At 35.1% G+C, this 20,602-nt stretch overlaps 1 protein-coding gene across 11 annotated transcripts in view; it reads left to right on the forward strand.

The window, feature by feature from the left end:
* The first annotated feature begins 4,355 nt into the window (after nucleotides 1-4,355).
* Nucleotides 4,356-20,602, forward strand: part of LOC125282548 (lysine-specific demethylase 5D) — a 30,083-nt gene continuing 13,836 nt past the window's right edge. For 3 of the 11 annotated variants that reach the window (XM_048213665.2, XM_048213671.2, XM_048213672.2), the window contains exons 1-10: nucleotides 4,388-4,912; nucleotides 6,091-6,168; nucleotides 7,379-7,501; nucleotides 7,756-7,926; nucleotides 9,016-9,150; nucleotides 13,513-13,636; nucleotides 13,756-13,919; nucleotides 15,376-15,534; nucleotides 15,932-16,051; nucleotides 16,168-16,326. In XM_048213665.2, the coding sequence (XP_048069622.1) occupies nucleotides 4,763-4,912; nucleotides 6,091-6,168; nucleotides 7,379-7,501; nucleotides 7,756-7,926; nucleotides 9,016-9,150; nucleotides 13,513-13,636; nucleotides 13,756-13,919; nucleotides 15,376-15,534; nucleotides 15,932-16,051; nucleotides 16,168-16,326 (1,383 nt within the window). In that variant the 5' untranslated portion in view covers nucleotides 4,388-4,762. Of the gene's footprint in view, nucleotides 4,913-6,090; nucleotides 6,169-7,378; nucleotides 7,502-7,755; nucleotides 7,927-9,015; nucleotides 9,151-13,512; nucleotides 13,637-13,755; nucleotides 13,920-15,375; nucleotides 15,535-15,931; nucleotides 16,052-16,167; nucleotides 16,327-20,602 lie in introns of all 11 variants that reach the window. The other 8 variants (XM_048213666.2, XM_048213668.2, XM_048213673.2 and 5 more) reach the window with 5 other exon arrangements.

Consider the following 20,602-nt stretch of genomic DNA (forward strand, 5'->3'; position numbering starts at 1 on the left):
TTACCAGCCAATCTTATTAAAAATCTTACATTTTTCCCTTCCCTAAAATTCCACTTCTGTTATCCTAAATCAAATTCTTAACTTGGGCTACCTTATTATAATCACTTAATGATGTTTTCAAGTCTCCTTAGAAGATAATTATATCAAGACTTAAATATTTTCTTTAACTTACATCCTATTTTTAAGAGTGAGAAGGAGGGCATTTGTATAGTTGAGCCTACCATCTAGGTTTATCCTGACTTCAGTCCAGTTTATTTTTCTAATTTAGTACTCTCATTCAAGTGGTCTTAAGTCTGCTAAACTGAACAATTCTGTTCATAATACTTTCATATTTTCTTGCCTCCATGTATTTCTTTACAGAACTGTAAAACGTATATGTAAACACAAAATCAAAAATTGCTGCAGAAAATAACAGATAAGTATTACTACAATTTTAGTTGCAAAAAACCTCTTAAGTTTAAAACTGGTGAATTTATAAAGGAACTGACTGCTACACTTCAGTATAATAAAATCTTTACATTTTAAAAAGGAAAATCAGACATTAAAATTTTGCTCATTTGTTTTTTCAGAACTGGTCATGTAAATAGCATCATGATAAAAACTGTAATTATAAACATGAATAAATCAAGTGTCCTGATTTCATAGAGTTGCTAAATATTCAAATATTTATTCTGTCTTCAAAGCCTACTCTAGGGCTATACGTCCACTAAACATATAGTAGATGAAAATAATATTTTCCATTACCATTCTCTCTAGCAATTTTTCTTTCATTGTCCTTTTCTTTCTATAATTATGGTTGCTTACATATTGGTATTTCATTCATTTCTTATGTACCCTAAAACTTCATAGAGCTTTTATTACAATTAATTTGTACATAACTATTCTATAAAGTTATTTCATGATACTCAAGAAGTCTCTTTGCCTTGAAAAAGTAAAAATTTTTTCACTGAACAAGTGAGATGTTGATTTCAAGTTGATCACCCAAAAAAGAATCTTTTAAGTACTTACTATTTATCATTTTTTCCTCAGAGTTAAACAGCTCTTAGATTCAAAATCTTCTTTTGTTATTATTATCCAAAGAACTACATTTAAGGCAGATGATTGACTGAGCCACCGAGGCGCCGTACAATTACAAAACTTTGTTGAAAGAAACCAAAGAAGGCCTAAGTAAATCCTTTGCTCATGAATTAGAAAACTTTAATATTGTTAAAATGGCAATATGCCCCAAACTTATCTACAGAGTCAACACATTCCCTATCTAAAACCTAGCTTGCTTCTTTGCAGAAATACACAAGTTGATACAAAAATTCATATGGAAATACAGTAGACATACAATAGCAAAACCAATATTGAAAAGTTCACTTTTCCCAATTAAAAACATACAACAAAGCTACAGTTATCAAAACAATGTGGTGTTGGCATTAGGATATACATACAAATTAATGGAATAGAAATGAAATCTAGACAAAAAAAATTTATGAATCAAATCGATTCTCATCAAAGATGCCAAGACCTGTCAAAGAAGACATAATCATATCTTCATGAAATTCTGTTGGCACAACTCGATACCCACACACAAAGGTATATAGTTGGACCACTAATTTACATTACACCTAAAAGTGACTCTGTGTAAAATCTGAAACTATAAAACTTTTAGAAAAGAGTATAAAGGGATAACTATTTGTGACTCTGGTTTAGTAAGCCTTCCCTTTTAAAGCACTGAAAGTCCAAGTGACAAAAGCAAAATATACTAGATAGTTATCACATTAAAAATTTATACTTCAAAGGATATAACTACAAAAGTAAAAAGACAATCGACAGAATTGGAAAAAGTTTTTTGTTTGTTTTCCAAAGAAAACTTGCAAGTGATCAATAAGCACATGAAATGATGATCATAATTTTTAGTAATTCAGAAAATGCGAATCAAAAGCACAAGGGATACTACATTCACAGTAGGATCTCCATATCAATAAGACAACAATAGTGTTGCAAGGAAGTGAAAATCAGAATGTCTTACACACTTGGTGGGAATTATAAAGATAATTTGGAGAACAGTCTGGCAGTTCCAGAAAATTTTATTTTATTATTTTTTAAAGATTTTATTTATTAGAGAGAGAGAGAGTGAGAGAAGGCGTGCCCTTGTGCACAGGAACAGTGGGGGAAGGGCAGAGGGAGAGGGAGAAGCAGACTCCCCACTGAGCAGGGAGCCTGATGTGGGACTCCATTCCAGGACCCTGAGATCATGACCTGAGCTGAAGGCAGACGATTAACCAACGGAGCCTCCCAGGTGTCCACATGAGAATTTTAATCAAAGAATTACCCAAATCCCAGCAATTATATTTGCCTGTGTATATTTAAGAGAAATAAAAACACACACATGCAAAAAACCTGTACACAAATGTCTATAGTAACATTACTCATAATAGTTAACAGTAGAAACAACTCAAATGCTCACCAACTGAAGAATAAACAAAATATGGTATATTTATATAACGGAATATTATTCTGCCATTAAGTATAAAATTCTGATTTGCACACCTAAAATGAAATGTACACTTACAAATGCTTAAAATAGCCAATCTTGTGGAATTCTGAAAAATGTTACAACATGGGTGAATCTTACAGCATCATGCAAAAGTAAGGAAGCCAGACACAAAGGAAGAAGCCAGGCACATACTTCATGATTCCATCTCTAAGAAATATGCAATATTCAAATCTATAGCACCAGAAAGTTGATTAGTGCTTGTGAGAGGGTGAGATGTGACTGCTAATGCATATGGGGCTTCTCACTGCGGTAGTGAAATGTTCTGGAATTTGTCAGTGGTCAGCGTAGCACAATTCCGTAAATAAACTAAAAACCACTGAATTCTACACTTTAAAACGGAGAATATTATGTTCTGTGAATTCTAGCTCAATAAACCTGTTTAACAAATAGTGATTCTAGGATTCTGGGGAGGAAGTAGATCTAAGCATATGAAAGATTAATAATACAGGATAATCTATGGCAAATCTGATTTTATGAAATATAAAAGAAAAATATAGATGAAAATACAAGAAGGTGAAAACAAAATAAAAAAGATAAACATTTAAACATAATATACTCAATCTAATAAATTAATAATGCTGATAACCTAGGTCAAATGGGTAACCTTTTGGAATAAAAAAAATACCAAGGCTAGTGTTAAATGAAACAGTATTCCAATCACATCAAGAAACCTAAAAGCCAAGATTTCTCTCCCACTGTCAAAATGGGGCATACAGTTCATTTTTTAGAGTAATTTTTATTATTTATTTAGTAAAAGATTTTACCCATTTACTTGAGAGAGAGAAAACAGAGGGAGAGTGAGAGGGAGAAGCAGACTCCCTACTAAGCAGGGAACTCTATGCAGAATTCCATCCTAGGATCCTGGGACCCTGAGCTGAGCCCAAGGTAGATGCTTAACCTACTGAGCCACCCAGGCGCCCAAGAGTAACTTTTAAGGGAACAAATGGGCGCTTCTTATTTTGCAATTTTTCAAAGATAAGAAGACATCACAACATGACTGTCACAGCGTAAAACTGATTCTCAGCTAATTAGAGGACAACAAATTATAGCAAATTTCACTTATTAACACAGAAGTAAAACATTGAGAACAGGTAACAGTAACAGCTTGTTTTGAAATAACACCTAACACCTAATTGTAATTTGAGAAATAGCAAGGACAGTGATTCCATCTCTTTGTTTCTTACATTCAAATCAGAATTCATTCAAATCAGAAAAATCTTACATTTTTCGATTCTGGTTCTTTTATTTGATTGTATGGATAGTTACATATTGCAATGAAGGGCCATTATTTGACTAAGTCTTTGTCGTCCTGCAGTTTGTATTTAACTGTGTTAAGTAATTTTTAGGGGATACATCTATTTGGCAGTAATTTTTATAAAAGCTTTCAGTGCCCCTCCCAATTTGTTTAGGTATAAAGAAATGCAATATTTAGTTTGCACAAATGCAATAAGAAAATGTATGCACGGCACCTGCGTTATAAGTTAAATAGTGTACAGGAACAGAAACAATTTGTATTCTAGAAATACTTCTAGGATTGTAGTAGTGCTGTAACTGGTACCCCTTTACCATAAAGTGAGGTGGGTAACTGAAAAGGGAGGAAGTTTTTGGAGAGTGTCTCAAGGAATTTGACATCGGTCCTCAGGTCGTCGTAGATTGTATGGATAAAACAATGGAAGACAACTGGGCTTCCAGTTTCTCTAAATACAGAATTTTCTGCGTGAAAAACAAAAAGGAAAATACCGTTCTCTCACACTGGTAAGACGTTCTCTTTACTGCGCAGGCGTAACATGCGCTGTTGTCCCTTAAAAAAAGATCCGGCGGTTTGATTTGTAATTGTGTTCTTCTGTTCCGTTGAAAAACTATTTAAGGTTAGTTGAATACCTAGTTTGTGGTGCTGTTTTGTTTTAGTGAACTGCGTTATGTGTGTTTAGCTTTTTTACCACTCCACATACAACATTTCTGTTTTGGAGATGTCTTGGCGTCTGAAAAATCAATCCGCGGAGTGACACGAAAGTGTGAAGCAGCCGGAAAAGGTGGAGGGTCAAGATGGTGGTTTAGAACTGAGAGCCGTGAGCAATTGCACTAATTAAAGTAACTATAAAAGTTAGAGAAAAATAAACGCCCTGTAGGGCGCACGTTTTGGCGACAAAGGATTCCACTGAAGAATTCCACTGAAGAAACGCGAAATCATTTTACAAGTTAGCGCCTGAGAACAACATGGAGCCGGGGTCCGACGACTTCCTACCGCCGCCAGAGTGCCCAGTGTTCGAACCTACGTGGACCGAATTCCGAGACCCGCTTGGTTACATCGCGAAAATCAGGCCTATTGCAGAGAAGTCGGGTATTTGCAAGATTCGCCCACCCGCGGTAAGGCTCGAGCAAAATTTGGAAACGGCGTTTCGTTAACTCTGAGAGTTCGGGGACTGTAGAACTGAACAAGGCCTTAACTAGCTACTTCTTTCTGTTAGTTAAGTGCTGTATGTAGGTGTAATTTCTCTTTTTGTAAATAACCATAATACGCTGGAATCAGAGAGCTGGTTTCCAATCGTTTGAACTCCTCCTATTTTAGAAATGAAACCATCGAATATGAAGTTGGTTGTATGCAGTGCCACTACATGAGCGTCCCTAATATACTAATATTTATGTGTTGTGTATTTACATTAAAGCTTTTTAATGTAATACTTAAAATTTAATATTAAAATAATTTAATAAATTTAAAAAGTTTTAATGCACTTAAAAGTCCTTATATAACTGAAGCATAAAATGATAATATAAATGGTCTTATTAACCACTGGGCGTGGATGGTTTCACTTTTGTCAGTTGATCATGCTGTAAGAAACATGCATAAAAATGTAAGATCTTCCTACCATTTAATTTGATATTTCCCGTACAAGCCTCCCGTCTATATTTGGTTTACCCAAAACTGGTAATTGAAATCTGTTATGTTTCTCCCAATTAAGAATGCAGATTTAAGTACGTCTAAGCTATCACTTTAAACAACTAAAAACAAAATTCAGCGTGTGTCCTCTTACTGCAGGCTATTTTACTAATTTCTCAGAGGCTTAACCTGACTACATTTCCTCCTTCTATTTGAAGTATATGCTTTTTTCACTACTATTAATTATACTTCTATTCTTAAAACACTGTTGGGAGTGGGATCTAGGTCTAGGTTTCAAAATCACTTCTCATCCCTATTACATTTTTCTTCACTTCAGTAAGAACCCAAATCAGTGAGTCCGCATTCAGGTATGCGTCATTACTTTCAAATTCATCTTTTACACCCTTTCTGAATATTTAGGGTGGCTTTGTTTGTTTGTTCCCGTTTTGGAGGACACATACGAAGAACTTTTCAAACTTTTTTTGTTTTTGTTTTGTTGTTTTTCACTTACCTGATATTAAAGAGGTTAACATTTGAACATTTAGGAGCAAAAAATAGCACTCAGAAGTCTTAAAAGGGTGGAATATTAAACTGGAGACAAATGATTCTGCTTTTCATCATGTACATCCCTTGCTGTGCCATAATAAGTTCTTTTATTTTCTTCTAGGACTGGCAACCTCCCTTTGCAGTAGAAGTTGACAACTTCAGATTCACACCTCGCATTCAGAGGCTAAATGAACTGGAGGTAAAATGGAAAGTCACCCTGTTATGCCGGAGTTTGAGCTCTAATCTTGTGCTAGTAGTACATAACAATGTAGTTAAGACTATAAGTTTTCAGGAGCACCTGGGTGGCTCAGTCATTAAGTGTCTGCTTTTGGCTCAGGACGTGATCCTTGTGTTTTTCTATCAAGCCCCACATCAGACTCCTCTGCTGGGAGTCTGCTTCTTCCTCTCCCACTCCCCCTGCTTGTGTTCTCGTTCTCTCTGGCTCTCTCTCTGTCAAACAAAATCTTAAAAAAAGAAAAAAAAGAATGTAAGTTTTTAAAACACATATATTTTGATTCTAACCCCAGTTCCATTTTTTCCCCAGAATATTGATCTTCCAGAAAGTTTTCCGCAAAATGACAGCAAATAAAGGAGGGTTTTTTTTTCAGGGATCAATGACACATTTTTCTGCCATAGAATGGGCTAAAATTGTAGATATCAAGAAGATGGATTTTTTCCTACCCATGCCTACATATTTTATCATTTTGGAATTTCCCTGATTTCTTCATAAGAGCAAAGTTCAGGGCAGATATATGATCAGCTAAATTTTTCCACTTAAGACTGGTCGTAGTTCATTAGTTCTTCTTGAATAAGACAGACTGTTTTGATATGGGTTAGAGTAAGTAGGAAAGATAAACCTTATTTTTTAAAGCAATCAAAAGTGTGCATATTTAGCTTAGTAATATTAAATACTGAAACCATATGAATAATTTGGCATTTTCTTATGCTGTTACACATTTTGACAAGGGTTACTGTTTAGAAACTCCAAAATGACTTAGGCTAAAAGAAATATAATTTAGAAACTGGTGTCACGTGGAAATTTTTGACATGGCGTAGAAAAATATTTTATTTTTTTTCAGTGTGTATGGACTACAGAATTTGTCTTAAGGAAGATATTAGATTAAGCCTAAGTGGTCTTGCTTAGCCCTTATTAAGCCCAAGAATAATGCTTTAGATTTAGTGATGAAAGGTTTTGACTTTGAGGCATCACTCTTTGAGCTCTCTTTTGATATTTTAGAATCAGCTTATTTGAGCTTTTGTTAGACGCTAGTGGTAAGATAGGCAGTGAAATCTAGGTTCTATCCTAGTAGGGCCTTGTAGATTGTACAGAACAATACTTGTTCATTCAAGTGGCATTGGACCAAAGTCAGGTTAAGTTAGCCAGTCTCATATGACTCTCTCTTCCCCAGGCTCAGACCAGAGTAAAACTGAACTATTTGGACCAGATTGCAAAATTCTGGGAAATCCAAGGTTCTTCATTAAAAATTCCCAACGTGGAACGGAGGATCTTGGATCTCTACAGCCTTAGTAAGGTAAGAGTATTTCTGTTTTAAAGAGGAAAAAGAAGTAAAAACCCTTGGATAGGAGACCCTGTGGTTGAACTTTGTGTGTCTAGATAGGAAAGTAGACAACAGAGAGCCTGTCAACATTTCTTTTTAGAAAACCTTTTAGTCTTGGAACAATTGACATTGGAGGAAGTGCATAGTTCTCATATTTAATCCTCATTGCTGCTTTTTAGGTCTCTCAGTTTGCACACAGTTAATTTATACCTTTCTTATCCTTGCAGATTGTGATGGAGGAAGGTGGCTATGAAGCCATCTGCAAGGACCGTCGTTGGGCCCGAGTTGCCCAACGACTCAGCTACCCACCAGGCAAAAATATTGGTTCTTTGCTACGATCTCATTATGAGCGCATTATTTACCCCTATGAAATGTTTCAGTCTGGAGCCAACCTTGTGGTGAGGGCTCTTAGCTGATTTGGGGCCTAATGTGGTTCTGCTTTCTACTCTTGTCTTCCTTATTCTGGGTTGAGCTTTCTCTTGAATAGTCAAGGTTTAGTATCTTAAGTACATTGATAGAAATTCTGGGAATTGACTCTGGAAAATATTTTTCAGTTAGTGAAGAAGTATGAAATATGTTTTGAAGAAGTTTTATATCTGCTAGAGCAGCTACATGAGAATTGTAAGATCTTTTTCTTCTGTCTTCCTCCTTAGAGGGTAATTAGGATATTTTTATGGAGAGGATATCAAAGTATAAGTTAAAGGAAAGCAGTTCCAGTTTTAGGCCATTATCAAACGAAATTACTAAATTTCTAAGCGTAGTTCAGATAAAGAGAGTTAGTTTAAGGATAAAATTTTGATATTGGGTTTAACTCAAGGAGTGGGAACTGATTTGGCTGGGTTTCTAAAGTAATGTTTTTAGGTTTTATTATTTTCAAAGCATTTTGTAAAATTGTGTGTATATATGAATATTTATAAATGGCTATTTTACTTAATCTGCATATTTCTGTTAGATCTGATATTTATATTAACTATTTTTCAGACAAAGAAATTGAAACAGGTGGGGCGCCTGGGTGGCACAGCGGTTAAGCGCCTGCCTGCGGCTCAGGGCGTGATCCCGGCGTTATGGGATCGAGCCCCACATCAGGCTCCTTCACTATGAGCCTGCTTCTTTCCCACTCCCCCTGCTTGTGTTCCCTCTCTCGCTGGCTGTCTCTATCTCTGTTGAATAAATAAATAAAATCTTTCAAAAAAAAAAAAAAAGAAATTGAAACAGGTAGCACAAGGCACACAAAGTAAGAATAGAAGCCTAGGTTCAATCCTGTCTGATTCCAAAGACTGTTCTCCACTATGCTTTACTGTTTATACATAAGCAAAGATGTAGAAGAATTCTCAGTGTATGTGTGCTGTTGTCACAGAAAATATAAAGGATAGATTTGTGTAATCTATTAAGAAGTTTTCATTGTTAGAGATTTAAGATAAATCATTTCATTATTTGCTGATTATGAATGTGACTGAGTTCCTGATCTTATGTTTTCTCGTTCCCAGCAGTGTAACACTCACCCATTTCACAGTGAGGAAAAAGACAAGGAATACAAACCCCACAGCATTCCCTTAAGACAGTCTGTGCAGCCTTCCAAGTTCAGTAGCTATAGTCGGCGGGCAAAAAGACTACAGCCTGACGTGAGTGCCTTTTTTTCCCCGCATAAAGTTTCAAAGTTTATGTAGGACTTGTTCAGTTCATTTCTAGGAGACATTCTGTTTTTTAATGTATAGTTGGTTCAAGGTGGAATTAATTGAAAATGAATGAGTTATGTGTATGGGTATCGTTTCCAATATTTTTGTTCTGGTAGTTTTGTTTTTACGGATTTTAAAAACAAACATTCTTTTAATATAGGTTTTTTCTTTCAAGATTTTATTTCTTTGGGGCGCCTGGGTGGCACAGCGGTTAAGCGTCTGCCTTCGGCTCAGGGCGTGATCCAGGCGTTATGGGATCGAGCCCCACATCAGGCTCCTCTGCTATGAGCCTGCTTCTTCCTCTCCCACTCCCCCTGCTGTGTTCCCTCTCTCGCTGGCTGTCTCTGTCTCTGTCAAATAAATAAATAAAATCTTTAAAAAAAAAAAAGATTTTATTTCTTTGAGAGAGACAATATGAGCAGGGGGTGGGGCAGAGACAGAATCTCAAGGTGACTGCATGCCAAGCACAGGGCCTGACGTAGGTCTCAGTCTCACGATCCATGAGATCATGGATCTGATGCCTAACCAGCTGAGCCTCCCAGGTGCCCCTCTTTTTAATATAGTTATAGGGGTTAATTTTTTGAATATTGGGTTGGTTTATACAGACTTTGTATTGTTTATTTTTTTAATTGTTAGGTTTTTTCCTGTGTTATTCAGCAGGGAGTCTGAATCTCCCTTTGCTGATCCTCCTGCTTGTGCTCTCTCTTAAATAAATAAGTAAAATATTAAAAAAAATCTTTAATAACAACAAAACAAATACCTAATCTGTGTGTCCACATATGTTCTCATTAAATTTTGGATATTTGTATTTCTAAAATATATTAAATTATGATAATGCCGTTTGTTCTTAGATATTTTGTGAGTAATCCTAATATTAAATTTTAATATTTGGATGTAGAAGGAAGAAAGGAGAAATGTCATGTAGCTCAGATTATTGCAGTTCAGATAGATTCTGCATTAGTGCTTTAGTTCTTCAAACAAGGTAACATCTCATAATTATGTGAGTAAGAAAAGTGAGGTTCTAATAACTGGGGAATCACTAAAATTTGTTCAGAAGTAGTAATTACCAGCTAATGGTAGACAAAGTTTTCAAAACCAAGCAATCTTCAGACACTTTTTTTGAGAATGAGATTGTCCACTTTGCTGGAAAGGTCTTAAAAATTCTTAAGAACTGTATAGTTATCAAAATAAAGGGGTTGTACTTCCAGAACCTAAGAGGAAAAAATTATAAATAAGTTCTGCATAAAGCAGAAAAGAAGTATATGCAGTGAAAAATTAGGTCTAATGTCTTTTTTTTCCAATTTGGATATAGGTATGTGTAATACAAGAATGGCTAGTAAGTTGTCTAAAAGGTTAAGATAATACCTGTCATTTCATATTTGAAAGCAAGCATTAGATCTTTTCAAAGGTACTTTTTGTGAGGAAACTATATTTCCAGACATGGTGTTTAGTATAATGTATGTAGTATAATGAATATATAATGTAAAATTGTAAAATAGTATAACGTGTATGGTACTTAAGAGTCCCATGCCTACTATGCTGATAGAATTATCTTTCACAGCCTATTTTCAAGTTTTGTCTTCTATTAAACCCTGCTGAATGATAACTCAGAAGTGTTTAACCTCACTTATAAAGTGAATTTTAAAATAATGATGTATTTCTTTTTATATAACTGATTGGTAAAATCAAAATACGTTAAGAACGAGGAACCAAGCATCTTTGTGCACTATTGATAGTAAAAGATTGTACTAAAGTTAAAATTTTAAGTTACTAAAATTACAGAGGTGCGTGTCTTCCTGTTTTTTTTTTTTTTTTTTTAAAGATTTTATTTATTTATTTAACAGAGATAGAGACAGCCAGCGAGAGAAGGAACACAAGCAGGGGGAGTGGGGGAGGAAGAAGCAGGCTCATAACAGAGGAGCCTGATGTGGGACTCGATCCCGTAATGCCGGGTCACGCCCTGAGCCGAAGGCAGACGCTTAACCGTTGTGCCACCCAGGAGCCCCCCTGTTTTAACTTCTATTAATAAATCTTTCACAACAGTATGCAACAAATAAATTGGTATTAATTATGTCCAGTTTTTTTTTTTTTTTAAGATTTTATTTATTTATTTGACAGAGAGACAGCCAGCGAGAGAGGGAACACAGCAGGGGGAGTGGGAGAGGAAGAAGCAGGCTCCCAGCATAGGAGGCTGATGTGGGGTTCAATCTCATAACGGGATCGGGATCACACTCTGAGCTGAAGGCAGACGCTTAATGTCTGAGCCACCCAGGCGCCCCTATGTCCAGGTTTTAATGTATAAAACTGATTGGATGACAACATGAAGAGTTCAGTGCCACTAAAAGAAAAGTTTTAAAATGACAATTCCCCTAGAAACAACAGTCGTAGTACATCATACAGAGCCACAAGAGGAAGCTTTAATCTTAGTAAGGATCAGAAAGCAAGGGGAAGGCATAAGCCACAGCCTTTATTAGAGTTTTCTTGGGAAAGGTGAGGCAGGATAAACATCTTAGGATTGAATAGTTTGAATAATTCCACCAGGCTTCGGCTCATAGGGACTTTCTTTTTTTTTTTTTTTTTTTTTTTTTAAAGATTTTATTTATTTATTTGACAGAGATAGAGACAGCCAGCGAGAGAGGGAACACAAGCAGGGGGAGTGGGAGACGAAGAAGCAGGCTCATAGCAGAGGAGCCTGATGTGGGGTTCGATCTCATAACGCCAGGATCACGCCCTGAGCTGAAGGCAGACGCTTAACCGCTGTGCCACCCAGGCACCCCTCATAGGGACTTTCTGATGAAGTTGTTTTGGACTTGTCCATAGGTTGATTTAGGAAAGGGGAAATAATGTATTAGTGTGTGAAGGTTAGAAAGGGAGGTGGTTGGGAGTTGGGATTTGATATTGCTTGCTTTGTATGTGATAGGTGGACTCAACTACAAATTTACTCCCTTTAAAAATTAGCTAACCCTTACAGAAACAAGTTTCCTAGGCCAGCACAATCTCCCAAAAGATGTCAAAATATAAAATACAGAAAATTAAAATATGATTAATACTATTAATTACGTCATTGTTTATAATACCAAAAACAAAAGTAGTACCAATGATACATAATAAGAAAAGCTTAAATTACTTGTGGAATACAATTATAATACAATAATAAACTATGGACAGACATATGTGTTGATGGTTCCAGAAATTTTACCTTTTTTTTTTTTTAAAGATTTTATTTATTTATTTGACAGAGAGAGAGCAAGAGAGGGAACACAGGCAGGGGGAGTGGGAGAGGAAGAAGCAAGCTCATAGCAGAAGAGCCTGATGTGGGGCTCGATCCCAGAATGCCAGGATCACGCCCTGAGCCGAAGGGAGACGCTTAACGACTGAGCCACCCAGGCACCCCCCAGAAATTTTATCCTTGAACAAACCTCTGTTTTGAGCTCCAGACTCTGTTTCCCTTGATCTCTGTCTGATCATTGAGAAATTATTTTTACTACCACCATTCTGTCTTCAGTTGATCCTGTGTTTATTGTGGGTATTGTTGTACAGTATATATTATTTCCTGCATAACTTACTTTGGGAATAGGTAAAACTTAGAAAATGAATGTATTTGTGTACAGATACAGAATAAAATCTACAAAAACGTAAAACTTTAAATAAAAAGGAGAATTACAGTAGGGCTTTAATTTTAAAATAGAACAAAAATGGACTCAAACCCAGGTAAAACACACCTCATAGTGTCCAGTAAAAAGAGATGTGCTGAAAATGGTATATAACACATGTATTTATGATACATAATGTGTTTATGTAGTTTTCCAGGATCCTTGTTTATGTTGTGGGAAGAAAGTTATTTCTATTGGTCTGAGTTCAAACCGGAATCCTCCTAACTTCCCATTTGCATCTTTAACTGAGCTATAGAAAGAGAGTTCTTTATAATATATTTATTGATTCTTTAGTATAACCTGTATATTTTATGATACTTAAGCTTAACTAGCCTGTAAATACAGAACTATTCTATTATTTAATTTGTAGCACGAAAACATTCGAGAAAGGTAGTTACCACTCAGATTTCTCTTTCATTAACTCCTGTCTGGCTATATCTTACCTACAGGCAAAGATATATCATTTATAAATAGTTAAAAATAAGTGGAAACAGTTGATTGACTTTAATCTGTGTCACTTCTTTTGTAATACCTCCCAAGATATTTGCAAATAAGGCAAGTTTAGATCTTGCCTAAAATACGTATTTATATATGTATATGCATACATATACATATATATGTAACTCTTTTCCTTCTTTGAACCTTGTCTTAATAGCCAGAACCTACAGAGGAAGACATTGAGAAGAATCCAGAGCTGAAGAAGCTGCAGATCTATGGGGCTGGTCCCAAGATGATGGGCTTGGGGCTTATGGCCAAGGATAAGACTTTACGGAAGAAAGGTGAAGATTAATAGGGCCAAGAGGCAATGTGTGGGCTAAAGAACAAAAGTGGGAGAGTTGGTTTGTTGTCTTTGATGGGGGAATAGATTTGTTTTCAGATTTGTTTCTAACTGCCCTAGATAAAGAAGGGGTCATATGCTCCCGCACTGTTCTGATGAAGGACGAACCAAGAGAGGATGTGAAAGTGATGTCATCACTTCCCAGAGAGGACTTGAATCATAGTGTAGAGTCCTGCACCAAGATGACGATGCAGCTGAGGAGGAGTCACAGTAGAGCACAGTTTGTAAGGACTTAATCTATGATTTTCTAACACTATTTTTGAACTATGAGAACTAGATGGAATGTGAAGTTATTTTATCCCACCTTACATTCTCCTCCCTTCCGTTTACTTCTGGGCCCTTCATATAAAGAGACAGATGGTTAGGAAGGAGAAGAAACATACCCGAGGTACTGTAGTTAGGAGGAAAATTTGTGTTTCCTAATTTTTAAAATCTGAAATTTCCACCAAACTGCTGAATCTTTCCCAGTACCAGTAATAAGTATTTTCTGATCTTTAACAACTACATATGGTAGGACATAATGTGAAAGCTGTTTGTTTTTGGCAAATTCTGCAAAAATACCATATCTCGTATAGCAGTATCTCTTTTCTATGATCTTGCCTCATGTCTTTAAGTATATGAGTCATCTTTTCCCCTGTTTTGTACTGCTTACTGGAAGGACTTTTAGACTTACTTGAATATTCTGGAGTTTATTTTTCTCTCTTATTCTTTTTTTACTATTCGTGGAGTCTTTGGTAGTTTGCAGTTTGGAAATACATCAAATAATACTACTGTTAAACTGCATGCCATTAAGAAACATATATAGGCATTTTTATTGTGTATATGAAAGGATTGAAATTGCTGTGACTAAAGCTCACTGCCACACATGTATATGTAAGTAAGCTAATGTAAGTGTGTGTGTAAATACATACACATATGTGCATATATTTGTATATTTACATATGCATGTCTCCTATATGAGAATATATATATGTATGTATCTCTCTAGCTTCATACAGACATCATATATTTTCTCCTACTCTGTGACTCTCGTCTTCTCTCTTTTTAGTCATCATTTTAGTTCTTGATTCTACCAGTACAGCCTATTGTCACTTCAGGTAGTTTTTCTACTATTCGTTCTGCTAAAAATGTATTGATGCGTTTTGTTTTTTATCTGGTAATAGATTATCTTAGTGGTATCTAACTATCCAAGTTGTTTGGCCTTGCCCCCTAGTGTTTTGTTCTTATAGCATACTACTTTAGTGACCCATTCATTATGAAGACACATTTTAGAGTGAAAATGGACACCTATTTAAACTTCATACCAGAATAACAGGTGTTACTGGATATTTGGTCAGTTGGGATTATTATGTTCAGCTTGCATTGAGCATACTTTTTAAACTGTATATAATTTTTAAATGATCCTTGCCAGTTTATACCTTCATGATTGAGGTTTGTACCATTAAATCTTATATAAAATATCTGCTTTGTTGTTCTCTAAGCACCTTAACCATGGTTTTCTTGATGTGTTATATTATTTCATAATTGTGTGTCCTGTCATATTTTTCCCCATATAGTGAACTCATGCGTACGACGTTACGTAGCTGTTGGCTGGTGGTAGCTGTTCAAAATAAAGTGGTTTGGAAACCTGAGAAAAGGTATCATGGAGCAGGCAGCTTATATTTTTATTTTTCCTGGTAGATTGACTCATATCTCTGTCGAATATGCTCCCGAGGAGATGAAGATGATAAACTACTTCTCTGTGATAGCTGCGATGATAATTACCACATCTTCTGCCTAATGCCACCGCTTCCTGAAATCCCTAGAGGGGTCTGGAGATGCCCAAAGTGTATCATGGCGGTATGACTGTTAAATATGAATATTTTACATTTAGAACTTGGCAATTTTTTTAAATCCAGCTTCTTGGTTTAAGGAAAACTAGAGTAGGTGTTACTGGCTACACTTTGTTAACTTACTGTGTCTGTCAGGTTTTTTGATTGTCTATGAGTTACTAAGCAAGAATGGTTGGACAGACTAGTTGTACAATTGTATACGTTTAAAACAGGAAGGACCATAATACAAAGGATGTGAACCACATGAGCAAAGAAAAGGGAATAGGTTTAGTAGATAGTGAAGAAACCATCCTACCTTGAAACATAAGAAAAGGTGGAGGGTAGAACATAAGATATATGCCCTGCTGTTCTTTTTGGGTTCTTTGCCTATTTCCTCTTTCTTGCTGAAATACTTTCTATTTTAGGAGTGTAAGAGGCCCCCTGAAGCCTTTGGCTTTGAGCAGGCTACCCAGGAGTACAGTTTGCAGAGCTTTGGTGAAATGGCTGATTCCTTCAAGGCCGACTACTTCAACATGCCTGTGCATGTATGTGGTTGTGGAGTGGAAATATAGGGATTACTGTCTGATGAGTTTCAGTGCTCATAGAGACATGGGTCCAAAATGGAATGTGCTGTGATCATCTTTTACATCTTTTGTCACAGATGGTACCTACAGAACTTGTGGAGAAGGAGTTTTGGAGATTGGTGAGCAGCATTGAGGAAGATGTGACGGTTGAGTATGGAGCAGACATTCATTCCAAAGAATTTGGCAGTGGGTTTCCTGTCAGCAGTAGCAAAGGGAACCTATCCCCTGAGGAAGAGGTAATGTGATTTCTAACTCATATTAACAGCGCAATCAGGGAAAGTCATTTTAGCATGTGAAACCATCTGTTCTCATGACTCCTTCCATTTAGTGCTGTTTTCACATAACAGGCATAGAGATCAGGTTTCCTGGCATTGGTTGATCTGTCAGTAATCCTCAGTGCACATAACCACCATTACCACCCCTATTACCATTTTGCATTTGTGATGGCAAAGAACACAAGGAATAGTATTAAACCTTGGATTTATCAATTAGGAGCTACAGGAGTCCTTCTGATTTCCTTAAAAGTAAATACTTAAAGCTTATCATCTTTGGCTATCTGCATGATAGACAAAAACAACTGCTATTACCAGTTTATTCATATTTATATATAAATTCGAAAGAAAGCATTGGGAAGTACCCTAGTTGAGTTTTTAATTTGTTCATTATGTGGAACAAATGGAGTTATATGGAAACTAGTTTTATCCAAGGCAATCTCATGTATAGTCAGACCCATTTCGATGTCTGAAAATTTAACTCATTACATTAGGAATTTCTTGTGGGCAATCAAACAATATGGGTGAAGCATAACTTAGTTGGGAAGAAGAAGCTAAAAGATAATGCATCTTATGTATTATTGAGCACTTACTCCTTTTTTGATTATTCTTTTACCATGATGGCCAGAGCCTAGACAAATAGTGTTTAGCTTGTATATACATTGACCTCATGTAAAGCCTTATGAGACACTTGTTCAAGATAGCAAAAGTAGCAATTTAAGAGGGGAGAAATTTTCAAAAAGGTTTAGTCAGCTCTTATGTATTTATATTAACTTAATATATATATGTATGTATGAGAATGTATATATAGAGACAGATACGTATACCTACATAGGAGCATTTGAACAGACTTTTTATTAAGAAAATAGTTCATATTCTTAAATAAAAGTATTACATATCAGTTGTGGAAAATTGAAAACTATAAACTAAGGATACAAGGCAATCACCACCTGTAGTTTCCTTTATTGACATCTTGGTGTTTTTTAAATTACTTTTTGGAAATTGGAAATAATTGAATCATGATATTGTAAAACCACAACAGAATAAATGTAGGTTTTGTATCAGTTATAAAGCATAATATTAATATCCTCAAACTCACATTCGAACCTGATAATTGATGTTTTCTAATATAATTGCATCGATTTCCATGCTTCTCCACAAGTCATTTCTCCCTGCATCACCTCAGTAACCCTAAAAGGAGACAGATAAAAATTTTGTCATAATTTTCTTTCAGTTTTTTAGTGTTTAATTACATATGAATGTATTTCTAAAAAGCATGTTACCCAATTTTTGAGCTTCGTAAATCTTATGGTGTGTGTATCTCAGACTTGATTTTTAAAAATCAGTGTTCTACTTTGAAAAATCATTCACATTGTTGATTAAAGCTTGAATGTACCTGGTTTTTCTCTATTGTATAATATTCCACTGAGATTATACCATCATTTATCCATTTTTCTGTTGGATCACTTCCAGTATTTGGCTGTTACAAACATCACTCTCTCTCAAACAAATAAATAAAATCTTTTGGAAAAGATAATAAATCAACTTATTGTTTATATTTATTGGAATTTTGCCCCATCCAAAGTGATGTAATATTACTACTATTCTGTTCATCTCCCTTCTAACATTTGTAAAATTTTTATTTGGGCTTTAAAAATTTTTTTTGCTCTATAAAATAGATGCCATTTTCATTGTTTTATATTTTCAAGTTTAATATACACCTATTCATGTGTATACTTTTTTATTTACCATTTCTCTTGAAACTCAGATCTTTTTTCAAAGCTATTTTCTTTTTTGTCTGAAATAAAATCTTCAGAAATTTTGTAAGTAGAAGTATTTATTTTATTTGTCAAAAAGAAATGTTTCTTTGCCTTTATTCTCAAAAAATTATTTCTCTGAGTATGCATAAATCTGGTGTAGGAGTTATTTTCTTCACGATACATTAAAAATATTCTTGGATTACTAATTTTTGAGACCTCAATTGTGAGTCTTAACATTTATAAGTAATTTAATTTATTTTTCTTCCCTGCATGCTGTAAGATATTTTTCTTTTGGGTTACTACAGTTTTTCTTGATAGGAGATGTGACTTCTTAGTTTAAAATACCAGGGGTTCATTGTGTTTCTCAAATCTGAGAATTCACCTTTTATCAATTCTAGGTACGAACCCTTCTACCATAACTTCTCCAGTGTTCTATCATAAAATCTCATATCCTGCATCATCTTATTTTAACTTCATGATTCTTTACTTCCCTTTCATACTTTTTTCTTTTTTATCTTCTTGTTTCTTTCTGGTAATTTGTTTTAAATAATTTTAAAATGAATCAGTTTTCACAGTAGCTAATTTTTTAAAAGTTTATTTATTTGAAAGAGAGTGAGTGAGAGGGGGGAACAGGAGTGGGGTGGGGGGTAGGACAGGGGAGTGGCAGAGAGAAGGAGAGGCAGGCTCCCCACTGAGCAGGGAGCCCAACGTGGGGCTCGATCCCAGGACCCTGAGATCGTCGTCTGAGCTGAAGGCAGACGCTTAACTGACCAAGCCACCCAGGTACCCTCCACAGTAGCTAATCTTTATAATACTACTCCGAATTGTGGATTTCTAACATATTTTCTATTTTGGGAATTTGATTATTTATCAGATTTTCCTAGTCATTATTAGGAGCTTATGCTTTTTTACTATTATTTTTAACATATTGACTTTATAGTTAGTATTTGCCAATCTATAATCTTATTCGTACTATTTGTGTAGTTTGCTGTTATCTCAGGAAATATTTTCTCATTTCACTCCCACTCCCTATCATATGCCTTTTATTTAATATGAACTCATGTTTCTGTGAAGCATATGTATTATAGGAGTTTTTATGAAGCCTAGGTTAAAAATATGTCCCACTTAGGGGCGCCTGGGTGGTACAGTCGTTAAGCGTCTGCCTTCGGCTCAGGGTGTGATCCCAGCGTTCTGGGATCATCCCTACATCGGGCTCTTCTGCTGGGAGCCTGCTTCTTCCTCTCCCACTCCCCCTGCTTGTGTTCCCTCTCTCGCTGGCTGTCTCTGTCAAATAAATAAATAAAATCTTAAAAAAAAAATATGTCCCACTTAAAAATCATTCTGTGGTTTCACCAAATGCCTAAGTACACCACCAATACTCTGATACATTTTTAGCTTGGCATTTTCAGTTTTCAATTCTGACCCAAACCCGTATGATGATAAGAGTTTAGTGACATTTGTTTTGATTCGTCAGTTCAGGTGGAAGAGCTAAGGCAAGAAAGTATATTGAGCATTTTTATCTTTAGAGATTTTCCATGCTGTTCAGTTTTACTACCAAAACTGTAATATTGGTGGGAAATGTCATAGCTTTATGTTGAACTCTCTACCTTATGTTTTGTTTTCTTAAGTTTTGGTCACTGGAAATAATTACATATAATCTAAGTCAAACATCAGCTTCAGCACTTTAATTTATACATGTGCTTTCATTTTGTTAGGTTTTTTCCACTAAGAATTTCCTCTATTATCTTAGACTGCACTTGTGCTTTATGATTTTCTCTCGGTTTTAAATAATTTTTATTATTATTTTATTTATTTATTTTATTTATATTATTTATATTTATTTAATTATTATTTATATTATTTATATTTATTTATTTAATTATTATTAAGTTTTGGAGCTTTATTGTCAATAGTACTGCTAAGTATAAACATGTCAGTTTTGTAGTTGATATGTTAAGTAATTTTTTTCTTTGAATCCTTTGGTGTTGTGCTTGCAAGAATAATGGTATATGATGAAATTGTTTCTGGCCTCCATTCAAGATTGGCTGTGATGCATCAAAAGAATTACCTAAATGATTTTGAAATTTTTTTTAAAAATTAGGATGGATGTGTAACAAATCATCTAAGTGTTCTTAAAGCTTTATTTTAAAATATTTTTTATTTTGGCTGTTGCACAGTGAATTTTTAATTTCTGTTCTGAAGTGTAGGGTTCAAGTAATAGTAATGCTTTTCAGTTCCGCTAATACTTTTATTTGTAGTGTTGAATTGTCATTGTTAAATGCACATGAATACCTAGTAGAGAAAAACTATCCCAACTTTGATTTTTTTTGCAGCAAAAAAAAGATTACTTAACATGAAATATACTACGTTTTTAAGTGTATAGTTCTTTTCATTAAATGTGTTCACATTGTTTTGCAGTCATCACCACTATCCATCTTCATAATTTTTATTTTGCCCAACTGAAATTGTATCCATCAAAC

The sequence above is a fragment of the Ursus arctos genome, chromosome Y, assembly GCF_023065955.2.
Source record: "Ursus arctos isolate Adak ecotype North America chromosome Y, UrsArc2.0, whole genome shotgun sequence".
Lineage (NCBI taxonomy): Eukaryota > Metazoa > Chordata > Mammalia > Carnivora > Ursidae > Ursus > Ursus arctos.